The following is an 18,032-nucleotide window of genomic DNA, read 5'->3' as shown; positions in this document are numbered from 1 at the left end:
TGACTGCTCAAAATCTCTAAGTTTTCTAGATATGACGTTTTTTGTGATTTTTTCAAAAAAATTTCAGAATACTTAAATTTAATTTTTTCTTTAAAGTTTGATGTTCTCAAGTCTGTATTAGGGTCTGTCAGAGTTGTCTCAGTTTCTCAGGAGTTGCGAATTTTGCCTCCAAATGTGACAGCTCAAAACCTTTTAGTTTTCCAGATATGACACGTTTTTTGTCATTTTTTCAAAAAATTTCCGAAAACTTAAATTAAACCTCTTTGTTCAAAATCTGAAATTCTTAACCTGTAGTTGGGGCTGTCAGAGTAGTCTCAGGGATGGCGATTTTGGCTTCCAGTTAAGAGTTCAGAATTTTTTTTAGTTTTCGAGATACGACGATTTTTTGATTTTTTCAGAAATTATCTTTAAACTCAAATTACAAAATAATTCACAAAATTTGAAATTCTCAACCCTGTAGTTGAGTGCTGTCAGAGTATTGTTAATAATGGCGTATATTGCCTCCAAATAAGACTGCTGACATCTGGGTAGTTTTTGAGGTGTGGTTTTTTCTGGTTTTCAAAAAATAGTTTGAAGTTTCTCAAAATTTGATTTTCCCAACTTTGTAGTTGGGTACTGTAAGAGTACTCTCAGGAGATGCAAATCTTGCGTACAAATGCGACTGCTTGGTTGCTTTTACTTTCTAAGATGTGTCGTTTGTTATTTCAGTTTTGAATTTTTTAAATTTTGCAAAGTTTGTAATTACGAACCCTGTAATTTGGTGGTGTCAGAGTACACTCAAAAGATGCAGATCTTTTTTCCAATATATTTGGCGTTAATGAGTTGTTAAAAATTCGAAGCGCCGGAGGTGCGTTACACGCTAGTAAGTTTTTAAAATGTTGGTAAATTTTATCTCAACACTGCCTTAAATTTACCTGAAAAAAGTATTTAAGGTAACCAAAAATTTTTTTATTCGGTTCCGTACACAGCTTGTGTTTTAGTTTGAACTATCTTTTTTCCTATCTAAGTCACAAATTTTGTTGCGATAAAATGGTTCACTTTGAAAGTGTTCATTTTGATCAATAACCGGCTATTAAGTACTGCCAATGCTAAGGATATTAACACAGACTATTATATTACAAATAGCAATTTAGCTTTAAGGTATCATAGATCTGTAGCGTAGAGGTAAGGAAGGCGAACCGCAGCAAAATAAGAGGGTTCGAACCTGAGCAGGGTCGGATAGTTTTAAAGATTTTCTTTGTATACTAGTTGAAATGCGTCCGCTCTATAAATAGGTATTTTAATTGGTTTTTTTTTTCAAATTAACTGGTACTGCTAATCCGTCATAATTGGCTTGCGTCACTTAGCAATTATGTAGACTCATAATTGGCGGGCGTCACTTAAGAAAATTTGTAGACTCAAAGATTATCTCATTCAGTTTTTTCCCAGTAGCGTAATCGATCATATTTTTGCTTGTGTATGCGAAGTGCGACTTCACCTCTATGTTAAACTCAGTGAGAAAATTATCGGTTGGCTTATACTCTGCGCATTTGTGGCTGCTTCATGATTCGACTGGTTTAAAGGTTGAGTGGAGTCATGAGTATGAGATTGAAGCCCTTTCTGTATGATTGTTATTTTTAGTTTCTTAAGGAAATGTTTTGTTTTCTTAAATTAGGGTGGTCGGGTAGTTCTGTGTTACTTGAAGAGCAGCCGTTTTTGCTTGTTTTTATACAAAAAAAAATCTCGAAGTTTGAAACATGCTGTTTTCTTTTGTTTTCTAGTTTTTGCCTCCAATGCTGATTGCAAGATTCTGTGGTTTTTGCGAAGCGAGTATTAGTACGAATCTTCTTTTTTTCTAATCTAAGTCGCAAATATTGGTGCCATCTTTACAGTTTTTTCATTGCATGGGCTTTGACAATCGAATAGTAATAAGTTAACACAGTTGATTCTTTTTTTATTCATCAACTGAGCCGAAAGAGATGATTTGTTTCAAACAGCATAACAGTAAAGAAAACTATTCCAGAAATTTTTTAACTTGATTTTTCTCGCAATTTTTTGAATTGCATAATTTATACAGTATGTGGCTTTATGCTTTGCTATTTGTTATATGCAAAGTTAGCGTGAATGCCTTCACACTGCAAAATTGAGTTCTTTTTGTGTATTTGGTGCCTTTTTTGTTGAATCGCATTGGCAGTTTATTCGTGACTTGTTTTTGTCGGTTGTTAAGCTTGAGTGGATACAGAAGCTTGCTTGGCTGCGTGGATAGTGCGTGAGACACAAAATCTCTTGATCGCAGTATGTCGTAGACCGAATAATAGACCAAGCCGACTTTTTGCTAACTCGGGGCTTATTTCTTTTTTTTTCTTGTTGCTTTTTCTAGACTTGCTTTTTGGTCCTGTTCGCAAGTGTTTGCGAAGCGCAGCTTCTTATCTGTGTCTAGCTTCAATTCCATATTTGAAAGAGAAAAGAATTATTTAAAGTAAATGAGAAGAAAATTAAATATTTTTTTAGTGTCAAGGAGCACAGTGACGATACATAAGTTTAGTCTCGCGGTCTTTTGGGGAAACTCTGAAAAGCTCATTTGGCTCAAGCTTGTGTTTTTGCAGTTTGATTTTAAGAGTCAATGAACGTAGTTTCGACTTTTATATCGATCGCGTTTTTTTGTAATTGTGAAAAAATTTTAGTTTTCTTTTAAATTGAGACACATAAATTGGGTGTTATAATAAAAATGAATTTTCTTTTATACGAATAATTCTTTGATTTACAGCGTATTTTTCTTCAATCTATTCTAAATCAGCCTTGCGAAAGCGTCTAAATTTTGTAAAGAACAATCAGTTTTAATTGCTATGTTTTTGATTGGCACGTTTTAGATTGGAACCGAAAAGGTGGAATTTTATTTACTTTTGGTTAGAATAATCCGGTTGCCAAAATTAATTTTGAATCATGTTAGTTGAGGTTTTTCGCGAAAGCTCTCTAGGATATCTTTTTATTGCTAAAATTTCTGCGTCTGCGTACTTTTTAGCAATTGAGCGTTTTCCAACCATAGAAGGATTGCATAAACGGCGGTTCCGTTTGAAATGTGGTTTGAAGTGTTTTTTCAAATGAATCTTTGCCTATTTTTTTTACTAAGGAATGTGTTGCAGAGCTGGCCTTCACCTCTATTTTTTAATCTTTGCTTAGCTATTTTTTTCTTAGCCTTAATAATAAAGTGGCTAAAATATTTTAGAATTTAAATGATACTTGAGCTCAACGTGATTTGTCATTTTTATTGCTAATTTTCTAGTTTTGCAACGTTGGTTTTTACTTGTGCCGCTCAATATTTCAATATCTTTAAAGGGAAAGTATTTTGCTTCAAGGTGATTGGCTAGAATTAGCAAATGAAATTACAGCACCATCTCGAATTGCTCTGTTCGCAGTTTTAAAATAACATAAGCAAGCTGATTAAGCCAAAATATGGTACCTTACTAAGTTTGCTTCAAATAAGCAGCTGAGAAAACTAACTCAGAAATTAGCTCCAAGAAAAAAATGACTACCTTCACATCTGCTTAAACTTTGTCATTTAATTTAATGAAACCAATCAGTGCAATTGATTATACTTGCTTCTTGCGAGCGTTAGTTTATCAGTATGAACTTTTTTTAAACCTAATTTGCAAATAAGTGTTCATTAAAAGTGTTCACTTATTTATTGGCAGTTATGCTATAATCACGATCTGGAGCATTGGAAATTTCATAGCATCTCTTCTGCTTTTTGTGGCTACTGTCTTTAACGAATAAAGCGTCTGTGGTTGAGTGATTAGTGCATGAGACTCATAATATCTAGTTCGCAGATCGAATCCTAGACCTAAGCCAAATTTTTACTTACTCGAGGCTTGTTTCTACTTTTTTTATTGCAAATCATAGACCTGCTTTTTGTGTTCCCTCAAGTGTTTGTCTTTTGTTATTCGATTTTATACATTGAATTTTACAAAGTCATAAAATAAGAAGCTTGGTTGGAATTAAAAAGAAGACCCCCATGTTTTGGAATGAGACATCAAAACATGTTTAAAGGCTACTGAATCTCGTTTTTTTAAAAAAAGAAGATGAATTCTTCTTACTTGACCAAAAAATCTAGGCGAACTCCTGAAAGTTAATACTCACTGGTGTTTCTTCTTACTTGAAAGGTTTTGACCAGTGTCTTCGCGCACTCCTCAATGTTTACGTTCACTGGTATTTACTGGTTTCACTTGACCTCTAGCTTCAGGTTTACCGCAGCCTGACCAACTCCGCTGGAATAGTGGTATAGAGAATTGCACAAAGTTTGGAGAGACAAAAGAGCAAAAAAAGAGCAATCGTGCCACATTGTTAGGTTTTTGCGTGCAATATCTGTTTTCAGACAACTTTGAGACACAAAATCGGACTGAAGAATGAGTTTTTGCATGCAAAATTTTTCCATAATAGGTCAATTGCTCTTTTTAATTAATTTTGTATGTCCAAACTTTTTGCTAATAAATTTACCACGTGAATGTTTTAGCAGCAAAAAAACGTCCTTGAGCCGCAAAAAAGTTTCGCTCAACAACATTACTCATTCCAGAGTGTGGGGAAATAAGAGAAACGGACTATGCTTGGACAGGCTTGAAAGACTCGAATAAAATGCCCCTTTCCTTCACCCCTTGGCATAACCTAACCCCCACCCTCCAAGCTGCCACTGTATTGACAATCCTGTAATAATTTCACTATTCGAAAGTCATATTGCAAATTAAATTAATTTCCTCGATGAATTATCAAATATTTTGTAATATAATATAAAACTATTTGCAGTATTTTTTCTTCCGTTCTTGTGAAAACCTGTCGTCAACTTGGCGTTCAACAGCTTGAACTAGATGTTTCATATCGGCTAATCGCCCCTGTTGCTCATCGATACTCTTCAGCGCATAGCTGACTGTTTCTTGCATGTCTAATCTGGACTCTAAATGGCTCATAACTCTGTTGGCACATTGACTTTCGAAGTATCCGATAATTTTGCGTTCATCCAGCCGACTTGGATCGCTTTTCCAATTTTTGTTTGTGGGTCGGATGATGTATTTGGACACGATGAACTTGATTAGCTTGTAGATGAGTTCGAAAAAGAGAAATGGAACTGGAATAGTAGTTTTGGAGTTATATTCTTTGGTCAGCATCAGAAACTCCGTTTTGAACTCTCGGTCGGAACTGGAAAAAAATTCAGATCAAATAGACACTTTTCAAATCAAATTTGAATCTCTGTCATCTAAGAGTAATATTCACTAAAAACTTGTGCCATTTTTGGGATCTTGTTTTTTATTGCTTGTTCATCAAACAACAATTTGGCTCTTACAACACTTTTTATTACGAGTTGTCTAATCATTGCTCAAAAAGGTGAAGCGGTATTGAAGTGGGGAGCGGCGGTGAACGGGAGAGGTGGTGAAGTTGTAACATCTCCGCCTCTCAATCGGAAGGTCGGATGTTCGAGGCCCACCATGATCCGTGCTCGTTGATTGAGGGTGAGGCAACATTACCCACCCCAGAAATATAACTTAAAAAATTGCATGTAGTTCTTAAGCAGGGGCACAACAGCGGTTCGCCGTGATGAGCTGTACAGCTCGTATGGTGATCCTTTCCCTCGTGGATAAATGATACTCAAAAAGGTGAAATTTAATAAGCGAAAATCAAAAGAAAACAAATAATCTGGATCAAAAAAATTCAAAATTTCAGCACCGTCAATAAAATCCTCAACCGACCACGCTTTTAGTGCATTCCAGGAGGGTCCCTCCGTGGTGTTCTTGGGTTGCGAAAAATCTTATAAGAGTTATAATCTTATAAGAATCTTATAAGAAAAGAAGCTGCTGTTTTCCAGCACGATTCTTGTAAGAGTTTGCGTTTGCTTGAATGCTGCGAAACACACTAAAGGGAAGCTTCCTGGAGTGAATGCTGCATTTTATCTGTCTTATTTCGATCACTTGATCTCCTTCAACTCAGAAGATAAGAAAAAAATATATATACTCACTGTGCGAACACCTTGTTGAAAATTTCCGAGAAAATCGCCACCAGTAAATTCAACATTAACGCATTCCCCAGTAAAAAGTAAACAATGTAAACAACTGAGTAGAATAGGAGGAAGTTTTCCCCTCCCCCTTGGCCCATGGTGTTGTAGGATACTGTTTTGAGGAAGTTCTCCCCAGTGAACATGAAAAAAGGGCGGAGCCATAGCCACTGGATTCCAGAAGAGTATTGGTCCTCGTAGCCATACACGTCCATGAAGTTCTAAACAAGAAGGAATGGATGAAATAAGTGAAAAAACTAAGCTGAACTGCCTCAAATATTGGAAAAGTAATTTGATCCAAGGGTGGGCAATTTAAGGGGGAGGGGGGGGTTTGTGCTATATGACGATATGGCTATAACAATTTAACATTTTTTCAAAATGGTTCATTGCAGCCAAAACAGCGCGCACGCTGTTTGTATGTTCAAAAAAATTAACTTCGTTTGATCAAAACCGTGAAAAAGTGCCCAAAAGCGATGTTTTGTCACATTTTCTTACAATAAATTCCTTGCGACGTTTGTTGCGGGGTGCTAGCACCTTACGCAGGGGCGGACTTTGGGGGGGGGGGCGAGGGGCGGACGACCCCTCCTCAAGGTTTCGCCCCCCTGCCAACCCAAAGGGTCCCCCCTTTGTACTATTTTGAGATATTCATTTTTGGCTGACGGACTCTAAATTTTTTCTAAAGGCGCCTTCAGCGCCAATTCATACTATTTTTTAAGGTGGAGCGCGCGCCGAAAAAATGCATTTTTTTTGAAAAAAACGCGCGCGCCGGATAATCGATCTCCCCTCCTACCCCCCCCCCCCCCCCCTGAGAAAATCCTTGTTCAACTCCTGAGCTTAGGTCGAAGTTTATTTTTCAAAAAAGGTCAAAAGTTCATTTTTTGAGAAAAACTGATCAACCCCCTTCCCCGCACATCGCCGACTTTATTCAATAGAATTCAGCTCGAATAATTGAGATTCTTTGACAAAATAACTGGAAAATTTGTTATCACGTTTGCTCACATTGATGAATATTCCAGCTGCAATACTGACAGTTGAGAAGATCAACATGAAGCCCAGTGCTTCCCTGACCATATTCCTCAGCAGGATCCAGAGGGGACCCAGTCTGCTGCTGCATCTGTAGAAGGAGAGGAGACGCATCCAGGCTGAGAAGCCACTGATCGCATACAGGGCAGGTCCATACTGCAGGGGGAAAGAGAGGTCCTGAAATGGCACCCAAAAATGGAACAGGCTTCTTTTTATCAGAAAAACTTGAAATAATCAAATAACATCCTTTTCGGCAGAAAATATACGAATTATATGTTATACGTCAATTGTCATTTATTAAAAATAAGTTAATTTGGCTCGAATCAGAAAAAATGAAAAGTAGCTTGATAACTGGTTTATTACTAGGGACGAGTTTCCTTCTCTTACAAAACTAATTTTGCTGACTCAAGGGTCAACAGTTATCCGAAGCATTGCAAAATTTCAGGCCACAAAAGCCATACTTAAAGGCAAAGTTGTTCAAAATATCAGTTTAAGGCTAGTTTTCCACGCAAAAAAAACGACTAGCATACGAGAGCTGTTCAGCTTCTCACTGAGGACTGGTACAGTGCTGATTTAATTTATCGGGACAAAACGAACAAAACTTAAAATTTTAAACGCGTTTTTCTCAAATTGGGTTAAATTGAAACAAAAAGTGAAGAGAACAAAAGTTGCTTAGAATTTCACCAGAATTGATATGGTTCAATTTTTTCTCCTAAATTTTCAACAATAATTTTACTCCAAAAAGGGGTCATTTTTGCTTTTTTAATTGATCAAAAATTACGCTGAAACTACTTTGTTTTCATTTTAATGGGTTGACTTTAAACAAAAATTGATGAAAACAAAATTTGCTTAGAATTTCACCAAAATTATTGTTATTATTTTGCAAATTTCGCGGCCAAAACTTTGCCTCACAATGGGTCATTTTAGTTTCTTTTAGTCAATAAAAAAACAGCAAACCTAATGAGTCAAATGATGAGCAAGTTACATCAAAGCAGATCCACAGAAGTTTCTACGCTTGCGATTAGCAAGCGTTACCAAATCGGAATATAGCCTTTTTCGGGTCAACAACTTGTTTAACAGAATTGCTTGAATCACTTGGTATCTTGATTGATAAAGATTTTAAGTTTCTAAGCTTCTGTGGATCATTTAGTTTGGAGAAAAGAATACGCCTGGGACGGCAAAGGTCCTTGATTCACATCTGAGCAGCACTTTTTTTAACGGGAAAATTCGTCGGCATTTGAATTGTCTCCTTACGTTTTTTGGCTTAGTTGTCACATTTTTTGGCGTATTTGGCGTTCAGAAATATTTGCCGTTCAGTTTTCATTATAGTTGCTTTCTATGTTTTCATTTACTCTGGCAATTTGTAAATCTACATGCCCTAAGTTTGTATATTTTCCTTTTTTGTTTTTTTTTTGCTTAAAAAAGGTTTCTTCCCTAATAATTTGACTCATATTTTACCGGCATACCAACTTTATTGTGGGACGTTCAAGGCAACCATAGTTTAAATGCTTTCCTCCCGGATTGCAGGAAATGTTAAAACTCTCAGAATAGAACTTATAGTTGAAAGTTTTTACTTTTGACTTAGTCGCTTTTCCTTTCCTGTTTGATAGCTTGACATGTTTTTTTTTGTGATATCGCATGTGATGCGAAGCTTCACATCGCCTCTGTGTCTAAAAGTTAAGCTCCAAAAATCTCTATAAATGGATATATTTTTGTTTGATAGATATATTTTTGTTGACATTCTTACTAATTAAAACTCCAATTTTTAGCTTGAAATTAAAATTGAAACGTTTTGCGCAATGTTATGGAGGCTCTATCCTTCTAAAAATTTGTTGGACTGTATGAGAGGCTAGCGTTGAAGAGTTTTGCTCATCAGTTTAATTCTTAGATTTAGCGTTATTCTGAATTGACTGAAAGAAGCCAAAAGGACCCATTTTTGGGGTAAAATGTTGACCGGAAAACTCGCAAAACAAACTGCACTATAATAAATTGAACCATTCTAAGCAAATTTTCTTTTCATCAATTATTTTAAAGTCAACTCAAATTGAGAAAAATGCATTTAAAAAGTCAATTTTTGTTCATTTCGACCGGATTTTTTTTATAACAGCACTATTACTTGCACATTTTAATTTTTTGTGGGCCTATAATTGTTGCCTTATTCGCGGAGAACAACAACTGATCATGGTGGTGCCCGGCGATAAAAATTGTATGCCAAGAAAAATTGGTCTGTGAGCTAAGTTTCATAACATTTCGGATAATGTGAATTTGAGGAGAACTATGTTATTAGGCTACTTAAGTTGCCGTTCGTCAGTTGCTCAATTGTTGGAAAAGCCAATGAAAGAAAACGCAGTTATAGAGGAAAAAAACTGCCACTAAAACCAGGGCTGGGAAAATAGTTTAATTGTTTAAAGCATTTTTTTAATTAATATGTTTCAGCCTTTTTTTCTTTCAGCAATTAAATCATGGAAAGTTTGCAATCATAGTATGCATTTATTAAGACTTGATCATGTCAATTTTTAAAAACTGAAAATAATAACAATTCTACTTAAATGGGGGGCTATTCTCAAGAAAAAAGAGTCAAAAGCGCAAAAAAAACTATAATGTATACGTCTTTTAAACAGTCAAAACTTGACAACTTTCTATCGCTCATTTTTTTGAATTTTTTTGTCATAATAACTTTGTTTTGAGGGTCATTGAACGTAGTGAAGGCAATTATATAGATCGCGTTGATTTTTTTTCGTTCGTCAATTTTTTTCGGCGCAAGTCTTAACAGAGGCTCACACTCAAACTCAACTTTTTCGCTGTTTGCTTTCGGATTTTTCAAGATCAATTCAAGTTCATTTAATCGATTGAAGGGTAGTTGAGATCTCAACTACGAATGTGCAATCAACGCAAAAAATTGTAAATGACTTTCTGTTTTGAAAGTGGTTCATAATTTTCCTAATAACTCAGTTTTTTCAATTTGGGTTAAAATTATGAAAAAAAATTATGAATTTAAAAGAGCTGTTATGTGATAAAGAAACATGTTTAAAAAAGTCATTCATTTTTAAAATTTTATTGACACTTTTCCTTCTGAACTCATTTGAAGTCAGCGTTCGCAATGTTAATTGAATCATTTTTAAAGCAAATAAACAGCCATAGAAAAACAAAAAAATTTCAGAAACTGAAACGATTTGCAGTTTTCATTTCAAATTATTTTTGAGTGTTATTTTTTAAAATTTTCAGCAAGTTTTTAGGAATTATTTTAATTTTTTTTTCTGGGCATTTGATATCAACGGACTTCTCAACCCTACCAATTTTTTAATAAGGGTCTAGAGACTTACTGAGGCTCATAGTTGAATCACGCTACTTTGAGTTTGCATACATAATTGAAAAATTTAGGTGTTTGTAATTCCGATTTCTCTCAAAGTTCGTTAGTACCTACAAAACCTAACTGAGGGTAACTCGAAAATTGAAATTATGCCATACTTACGGCCATACATAGCAGCTTGAACATATAGGCCATACACCCGCAGAATGATGACGCCGCTTGAATGTAGCTCCACTCACATCTGAGCCAGTACCTCAATTTCAGAGGAAATGGACCCCCGAATTGGAGCAAAAGCACCCCCGATTCGATTAGATAGCAAGCGTTAAAGAGAAAAATAATGGGTTCTGAAAATGAATGGGGACAATCTTTCGCGTCATGGGTCAAAAACCATGAGTAATATCCGACGAATAAAATATAAGTAAAAAAGTGAAGTATGAATTTAACAACTGGTGTCGTGTAAAATAAAAACATGCATTTGAAAATTGACATGTTGGAAATTTTTGAGCGAAGTTTGTGGGCTTCGATGAAGGGCTCGGAAGCTAAACGGCTTGAATAATGAACCTTTTTTTTGTTTTTGTTATTTGTCCTGTTCACATTTTCATTGGTGTCTTGTTCATTTTTTGACGAAGGGTTTGGCAATTCATAATCGGGGCTTACGGCATTACTGCTAGTTTTATTATCAGGGTCCGATTCAGCAATAGCACGATCTTTTGACAAAAAATTTTCAAAATCCAGCATGTTAACACCGGAATTTTTTCTGATGTTTGAGTTATTTTTCTGGTTCCAGAAGGCTCGAATTTCAAGCTGGGCTTTTCTCACGTCAGATATTGCGTAAAATGGGGCGAAAGTTGCGAACATTATTTTGGGGTAAGAGTATTTAAGAGATGACTTCCAAGTTTCGTCAACGCAAATTTGAACTGCAACATGTGAGATGAAATCTTTAGCTCGAGTGAAAAGAGCAATTTCGAAGATTGATGTTCCAATTAAAGTCGACGTCTTGTGGAGGATGAGCTCCTTGGTGAATTTCTCATTCAGCTCCCAAACTAAAGAAAGTAATTGGTATAAAGAAAAACTTGGCGTGATATGCAATTACAGAAATTGTACTATACGGTGAGAAGGTGTCCGTCCGAATTGATCTTAAAATTGATGTTTTGAAGGTAAAGGTTTTTTGGAAAAAGAAACTATAAGCTAATTTATATTCAAATTTGGAAACATTTTTAAGCCTTGGACCAGTACTGGACTTAATTTCTCAAAGTTTTCCCAAAATTTTATTTTTTAGTCCACGAACAATCCAATAAACTGAAAAATTTCGAACAATCCAAAGGTTTTCGAGCTAGATTAAGAGTTTAAACATGTGACAGACCTTGATTGAGGAGCTCCAGTGCAAATGTTTCATACATGTGTTGCAACTCTCTAAACTGCAGTAAGTGAGCAGTCTCGCTCTCGGGGATGATGTGAATGCAAATCTCACACAATGACACTGCAATGAGTGCTATAGACAGTTGATGTTGAGACATTTTCCACAGGAATTTGGACAGTTGAAGACGACAGTTGAATATGGACCACCAGAACAGCTCAATTGCCGCTTCTGTGCGCAAAACAATGAACACATGTTAACTTTGTTGTGCCTCATGTTAATTTTGCTGTGCGCAAAACAATGAACACATGTTAACTTTGTTGAACATCATTCGGGGTTAAGTTTAACTATTTTAAAATATCAATTTTTGGCTGGCGGGCCCTAAATTTTTTTTCTGAAAGTGCCTTGGGCGCCAATATATACTAAACTTGAGGAGGAAGCGCGCGCCGAAAATACGCGATTTTTAAGTCAAATTTTCCGAAAAGCGCCTAAAACGCAATTTTGGCCTTTTTTCAAGATTTGGTCTGCGGCGCAGAAATTTTGGTCAAAATAAAGTTTTTATTGCATTTGTGAGAGCCCAGAAAATCAACTTGGTCGACCAATAAAAAGGTCGATAAAATTTTCTTGAAATTTTTTTGAAAGTCCGCCCTTCCCCTCGAGAAAATCCTATATCCGCATCTACCCCTGGTAGTGGTTTTTGTTTTTTGTCGCAATTTCATTGATTTTGATTAAATATTAATGTTTCTACTGCATTTTTTTGCAATGAATTGGAAGTCAAAGACCATTATTCTCAGAAAAAAAATCTCAAAAAACAATAGGTCTGATAACCTTTTCTAAGCGTTTTTCACTTTCTCTTGAAGATGTTCAGACATAAAATTATATCAAAAAGTGTAAATACTAAATAAATAAATGCCTAAAAACTGCTGTTTTTTTCAGACGCCAGTGGTTAAATGCGCTAAAAAATTTAGGAGAGACATTTCAAGAAAATTTATTTTTCAAAACGAGGTTTTCATGTTGAAACGTAAAATACATGATGGCTAAGTGTGAAACTTCATAATAAATTGCATGGTATCATAGATCTGTAGCGTAGAGGCAGAGAAGGAGACCGCTAACAAATTAAAAGGGTTCAAACCTGGGCATGTTCGGATATTTTTTATGAAATTTTTTGTATGCTAGTTAAAATGCGTCCGCTCTATGAATTGAGGCATGTTAGTTAGTAAATTTAGTTTTTCAAATCAACTGGTACTGCTAATCCGTCATAATTTACTCATTCAATTTTTCCCAGTAGCTTAATCAGTCATATTTTTGCTTGTGTGTGCGAAGTGCGACTTCGCCTCTGTGTTAAACTCGGTGAGAAAACTATTGGTTGGCTTATACTCTGCGCATTTTTGGCTGGTTTATGATTCGACTGGTGTGTTCACCTTGGTTTGCATATGTATATAATCAAACAAAGATGAAACATTAGACAAGGCGGAATATTCGAGTGGCATTGAAGCTCATTAACAAAACTGAAGCCCATCAACAAAACCATCTGGAAAACCTAAAAACTAAAAATTAACTCTTTGTTAAAATTTTTTAAATTTCGTCTTTTTGGGAAACATTTTATTGCTTTTTTAAGGATCTTTAGAATAGAATTACTAAAAACTTTTATATCTAAATAGACAATCTGCCCTATCACGGTAATTTTTTTTGATAAAACAAGAAAAATGTCTAGGAGCGATGCTATAAGTATATCCTTTCCTTCATTGTACTCACCAGCGGATATAGTGGGGGCGGGGGGGGGGGGGGGGTGGACGCTTTTCTTTCTCAGGGATTCGACCCCCTGCCGACCCAAAGGGTCCCTCTATGGACTATTATGAGATATCCATTTTTGGCTGACTGAGCCTAATTTTTTTCTAAAGACGCATTAGGCGCCAATATATACTAAATTTGAGGGGCAGCGCGCGCCAAAAAAACGCTATTTTTTGGTCAAAATTTTCCAAAACGTGCCTAAAAACGCCTTTTTTGGCCTGTTTTTTCAAAAATTAGCCGGCGGTGTTGAAAAATTTGGTCAAAATGGGTTCTTTATAGTGATTTGCGTGAGCTCAGAAAGCCAATTTGCCTCCCTCGAGAAAATCCTGTGAGTTCAGATTTGCCCCCCTCGAGAAAATCCTAGATCCGCCCCAGATTGTACTTAATGTAATTTTTTTTATTTTGACAATCGAGAAAGCAATAAACAGGCATTACTGTCTGTTCTTTCTCAAGTCAATTCTCTTGTGTCCAGATTTAATTATCGAATTGGTGAAAATTACCATGTATTGGTAATCAAACAGATTGAGAAAACATTACGACTTTGCGTGGGCTTAATCACGGGAAACCAGATACTTCAAAGAACACTTGCAAAAAGGTTGAGTGGAGTGGGGTCAGATTGAAACCCTTTCTGCTTTGAATTTTTTTAAATTTCTTAAGAAAATGAAAATGATTTGTTTTCTTAAATTAGTGTGGTCGGGCAGTTCTGTGTCACTTGAACAGTGGCCGTTTTTGCTTGTTTTTATACAAAAAAAACTCTCGAAGTTTCAAACATGATCTTTTCTTTTGTTTTCTAGTTTTTTGCCTCCAATACTGTGGTCGCAACATTCTGTGCTTTTAGCACAAACGACCAACTACTTCCTTTTAAGATGGTCAGTTTTGTTTTCAAATAACATATAAATCTTCCCTTCCCTCGTAATGATCATGTAATTTTCATGACTTACCATGGCAGGAACTTTGGCAGCTAATAGCAAGTTCGTTCACATTGAAGTTCTCATACGCTGTCGATGTCGTGAAGATGACGTCATACACATAGGACAGACAAAACTTCCCTCTACGCGTGAATAACCTGTGACGAAATGGTACAATAGATGAAAAGTGACATGGAAAAGAGACATACATCATCCCAAATAGCTCTCTATATGGGATCTCTTTCATTAGTTCCCCCCTGGGGTACCTAGTAACGAATTGCCACCCCCTATAAAAAATAACTCAAACAGGTTAAGTAAATTTTGTACCTAGTAAAGAATCTCGCCCTTTGCAAAAGGGGGGATGCAATTTAAGAGATCCTTCTATATCTTTGATTTTTATAGCGTGCTCATTTTCTGATTAATTGTTCATTTTTTATATTTCGATTTTGAGTTTGACTATAGGGCTAAAAACACTTAAAAAACAATAATTATAAAAATTACAAACTTTGAAAACAATCTCAATTATAAGAACGTCGTTTGTTTTATTTCATTGCATAATCCAAATAACTTTATAATGTCGCTTCTAAAATCGATGATTAAAAAAGGTAAGATCTACGTTATTGATTGTACTAAATAATTTATAATTTCACCCCTACCTTCTCATGTGTTTTTCCTTTATGATAGAGTTCTTGTACAGTTCGTGGAGCTCAGCGGGGTTCAAGTACTTGCAGAGATCTAAATCGAGGCCCAAGAACAGTTCGATGAACTCTGTCTGATTTTCAAGGAAGGCGACACGACACAAGGCTCTGATGTTGTGTCGCGAATTGATGTCGCCTGAAATTTAAATCATATTGTTCAGACAAATCGAAATATTCATGAGTTTAAAGCGACAGCTTAGTGCATTAAAAATAAAGCGATGAAGTGCAACGAGCAAAAACAGCCAGTTCCGCCTTTGAAAAAGTTGTTCAGTGTTGTTTCTCAAGCAACAATTTCAAAATAATTTTACAATCTTTAAAAAACAATTACAGCCTTCTTATAATTGAGCTTTGGAAAAACGTTCTTGATTAAATCCAAGTGATGATAACTAACTTCAAGTTCAAAACCAGTTTTCCGAATATATGAAAAGCTGGGGGATTTAGTATGAATCAACCGGTTTTAGCAAGATATACATCAAGTGAATGTTTGACTTTTTATAGCTCGATTTTGCTCGGGAAAATTTACTTTATACAAATTTTGTCTCAGCTGGAAACAAAAGCTGATAATAAATAGATAGAATTCTATCGTTGAAAACTTGATCCAAACACATTCATTTTTCGATTCAAAATTGAGAAAAAATTTATTAATCGACTTTTATAATATGTAAACCTGAGCTATCTGAAAAAAACTTAGAACTCATTATAGAAATCAGTAAAATTTTTGAGAAGTTCAAAAACACAGAAACTGTGCATACAACACTCAGTGATCACAAAAAAAAACTAAGCCAAACTTTGTGTTGATGCTAATGTCCTAATTGAAGTGTAATTGAGTTAAATGATTGTACGCAATAGCTTTTTTTCCATTTAGGTCAGAAAATTTTGCTTTATTTGCCTCAGTTTTATTGATTTTTTTAAAAACTCTGAATGTAATTTTTGAGCTTTATATTGCAAGTCAAAAATCGTTGGAGAATTTTTTCCATGATTTCATATCAATCAAACTAATTTAAAATAAACATGTCTCAAACATGTCTCAAGTTATAAACATGTCTCAAGTCCCTATTGAGCTGCCTCCCCCCCACGCGAGAATAAATGGAGATTGCTCAATTGATCCAAATTTAGGTTAATAACTAGCGCTGAATAAATATATCATTTTTTTATTAAACGGATTGCGACAAACTTCGTCAACAGTTTATCAACATAAGACATTTTTAAGTCCCCAACCTTTATAAAACTGTATAATTTATACCTTCAAACAACTCCTCAAAACCAGACTCTATATTTTGGAACTTCAAGAGAAAATTAAAATTGTCTCTTAAAAATATACTAAAAATAATGTTTTTACTATATTTATCAGTCCAAAAATTGATGAAAACATAAATTTGTGCAGTTAAAGAGCTGCATTTTTGTGAACTTTTGAAAATTCGATGCAATTTGTTTGTTGTAAAATTCTATATAAATTTCGAAACAAATGACTTTAAAACAGTACATATTGCAGTGCTGCAAAAAACGATTACGGGACCAAAATAGTTTTTTGTGGTAAGTTTTCTCCCTAAACTAAAAAAAAAACGTAACAAATAACAAGGTATTATGATGACCCAAAAACACAATTTTGTACAAACTTGAAATGAACTTGACCACAAATTCTAATGAGCAACTGGGTTAAATTTGGGTTCATAACTAGGTTCATAATTAAGGTTGAATAAACAAAAAAAATTTGTATTAAGCGAATTGCGACAAAATTCATCAAGTTTGTCAACATAAATGAAATTTAAATCTCTAAGATTTAAAAAACTCTATAAGCTATACCTTCAAATAACTCCCTAAAACGGAACTCTATTTTTTGGAACTGCTGCAAACAAAATAAAAATGCCTCAAAATAATGTAATAAGAATAATTTTTCACTTAAATTATCAGTATTAACTAATGAAACATAAAATTTATACAGTATAGAGCTGCATTTTTATAAACAATTAAAAATTTTATGTAAACTTTCAAAAAAAATTATTTTCAAACTTGATTACGAAGAAATTGAAGAAAAATTTTCAAACACGAAACAAAACTCTAAAAAGAACTTAAATGAACTAAACGAACTAAAAAATTTGTTTCCAATTCAAAATGAAAGCTGCTCAAATAATTGGCTAAATTTGATAAATCAATGAAAACTAACATCTTCAACCTTTTTCAGAAGTATGAAAAAGGCTTCAGCGAAACATTTCTTGTCACTGAAGAGAAGCTGTACTTTAAAAACGAAAATGCCAAAAAAGCTTGAATATTTTTTGTGCTATGACGAAGGGAATATCACTCGATAGGTTTATTGGGTTGAATTACTTCGAACAATTAACTGTGATGAAAACCCTCTGTGCTATTAGCAGAGTAACCGTTAAATTTCTGCAGATTGCTATATTTATAATAGTTTTGTTTTAGCTCATTATCATTTTTGCAAAGATTTTTTAAATCTCTAACAAACCTTCCGCTAGAAGGGTATCTTTGATGACTTGCTCGCATTTTCCCCACTTCAAACCCAAGAAAACTGGATCACAGTTAGCCACCGCTCTTCCATTTAGCAGTGACTTCAATATGCACTGGTCTAATTTCGATCCAATCACTGGCTTATCCAGTCTGTAAATTGTGAGCAGGTCTCTCAAATGGATACAAACTGAGATGTTCCGCACATGAGTAACAGCATCCATGTAATCAGCCGAGAACAACTGCTCGTCATCCTTCGGCTGGTTGATCAAGTCTCGGATTCTTTTGATCACCACGAACTTCTGATACTCGAGCAGCCCTTGGGATCCTACAGTTTCATAACAGATTTATTTGGATCTTTTTAATTTTTCTTTTCAAGACAACTTGCAATAAAATACAACCAGCGACCTTAAACCAATATTTGTAATTGATACAAAAAGTTTCAAACTTTTCAAACTGAATTATC

At 34.9% G+C, this 18,032-nt stretch overlaps 1 protein-coding gene across 1 annotated transcript; it reads right to left on the bottom strand.

The window, feature by feature from the left end:
* Window positions 1–4,732: 4,732 nt before the first annotated feature.
* Window positions 4,733–17,790, bottom strand: LOC134853247 (transient receptor potential cation channel subfamily M member-like 2). Its single transcript, XM_063869219.1, has 8 exons — window positions 17,568–17,790; window positions 15,062–15,239; window positions 14,439–14,563; window positions 11,713–11,937; window positions 10,512–11,392; window positions 7,016–7,216; window positions 5,981–6,237; window positions 4,733–5,166 (listed from the first exon to the last, which is right to left on the bottom strand). Exons 1-8 carry the CDS (start codon window positions 17,788–17,790, stop codon window positions 4,767–4,769), a joined length of 2,490 nt encoding a protein of 829 aa, XP_063725289.1. The 3' UTR covers window positions 4,733–4,766.
* Window positions 17,791–18,032: the final 242 nt, after the last annotated feature.

This window comes from Symsagittifera roscoffensis, chromosome 8 (assembly GCF_963678635.1).
Source record: "Symsagittifera roscoffensis chromosome 8, txSymRosc1.1, whole genome shotgun sequence".
Taxonomy (NCBI): Eukaryota; Metazoa; Xenacoelomorpha; order Acoela; family Convolutidae; genus Symsagittifera; species Symsagittifera roscoffensis.
The sequence above is the reverse complement of the archived record's forward strand: the minus strand, read 5'-3'. Positions and strand labels throughout refer to the sequence as shown.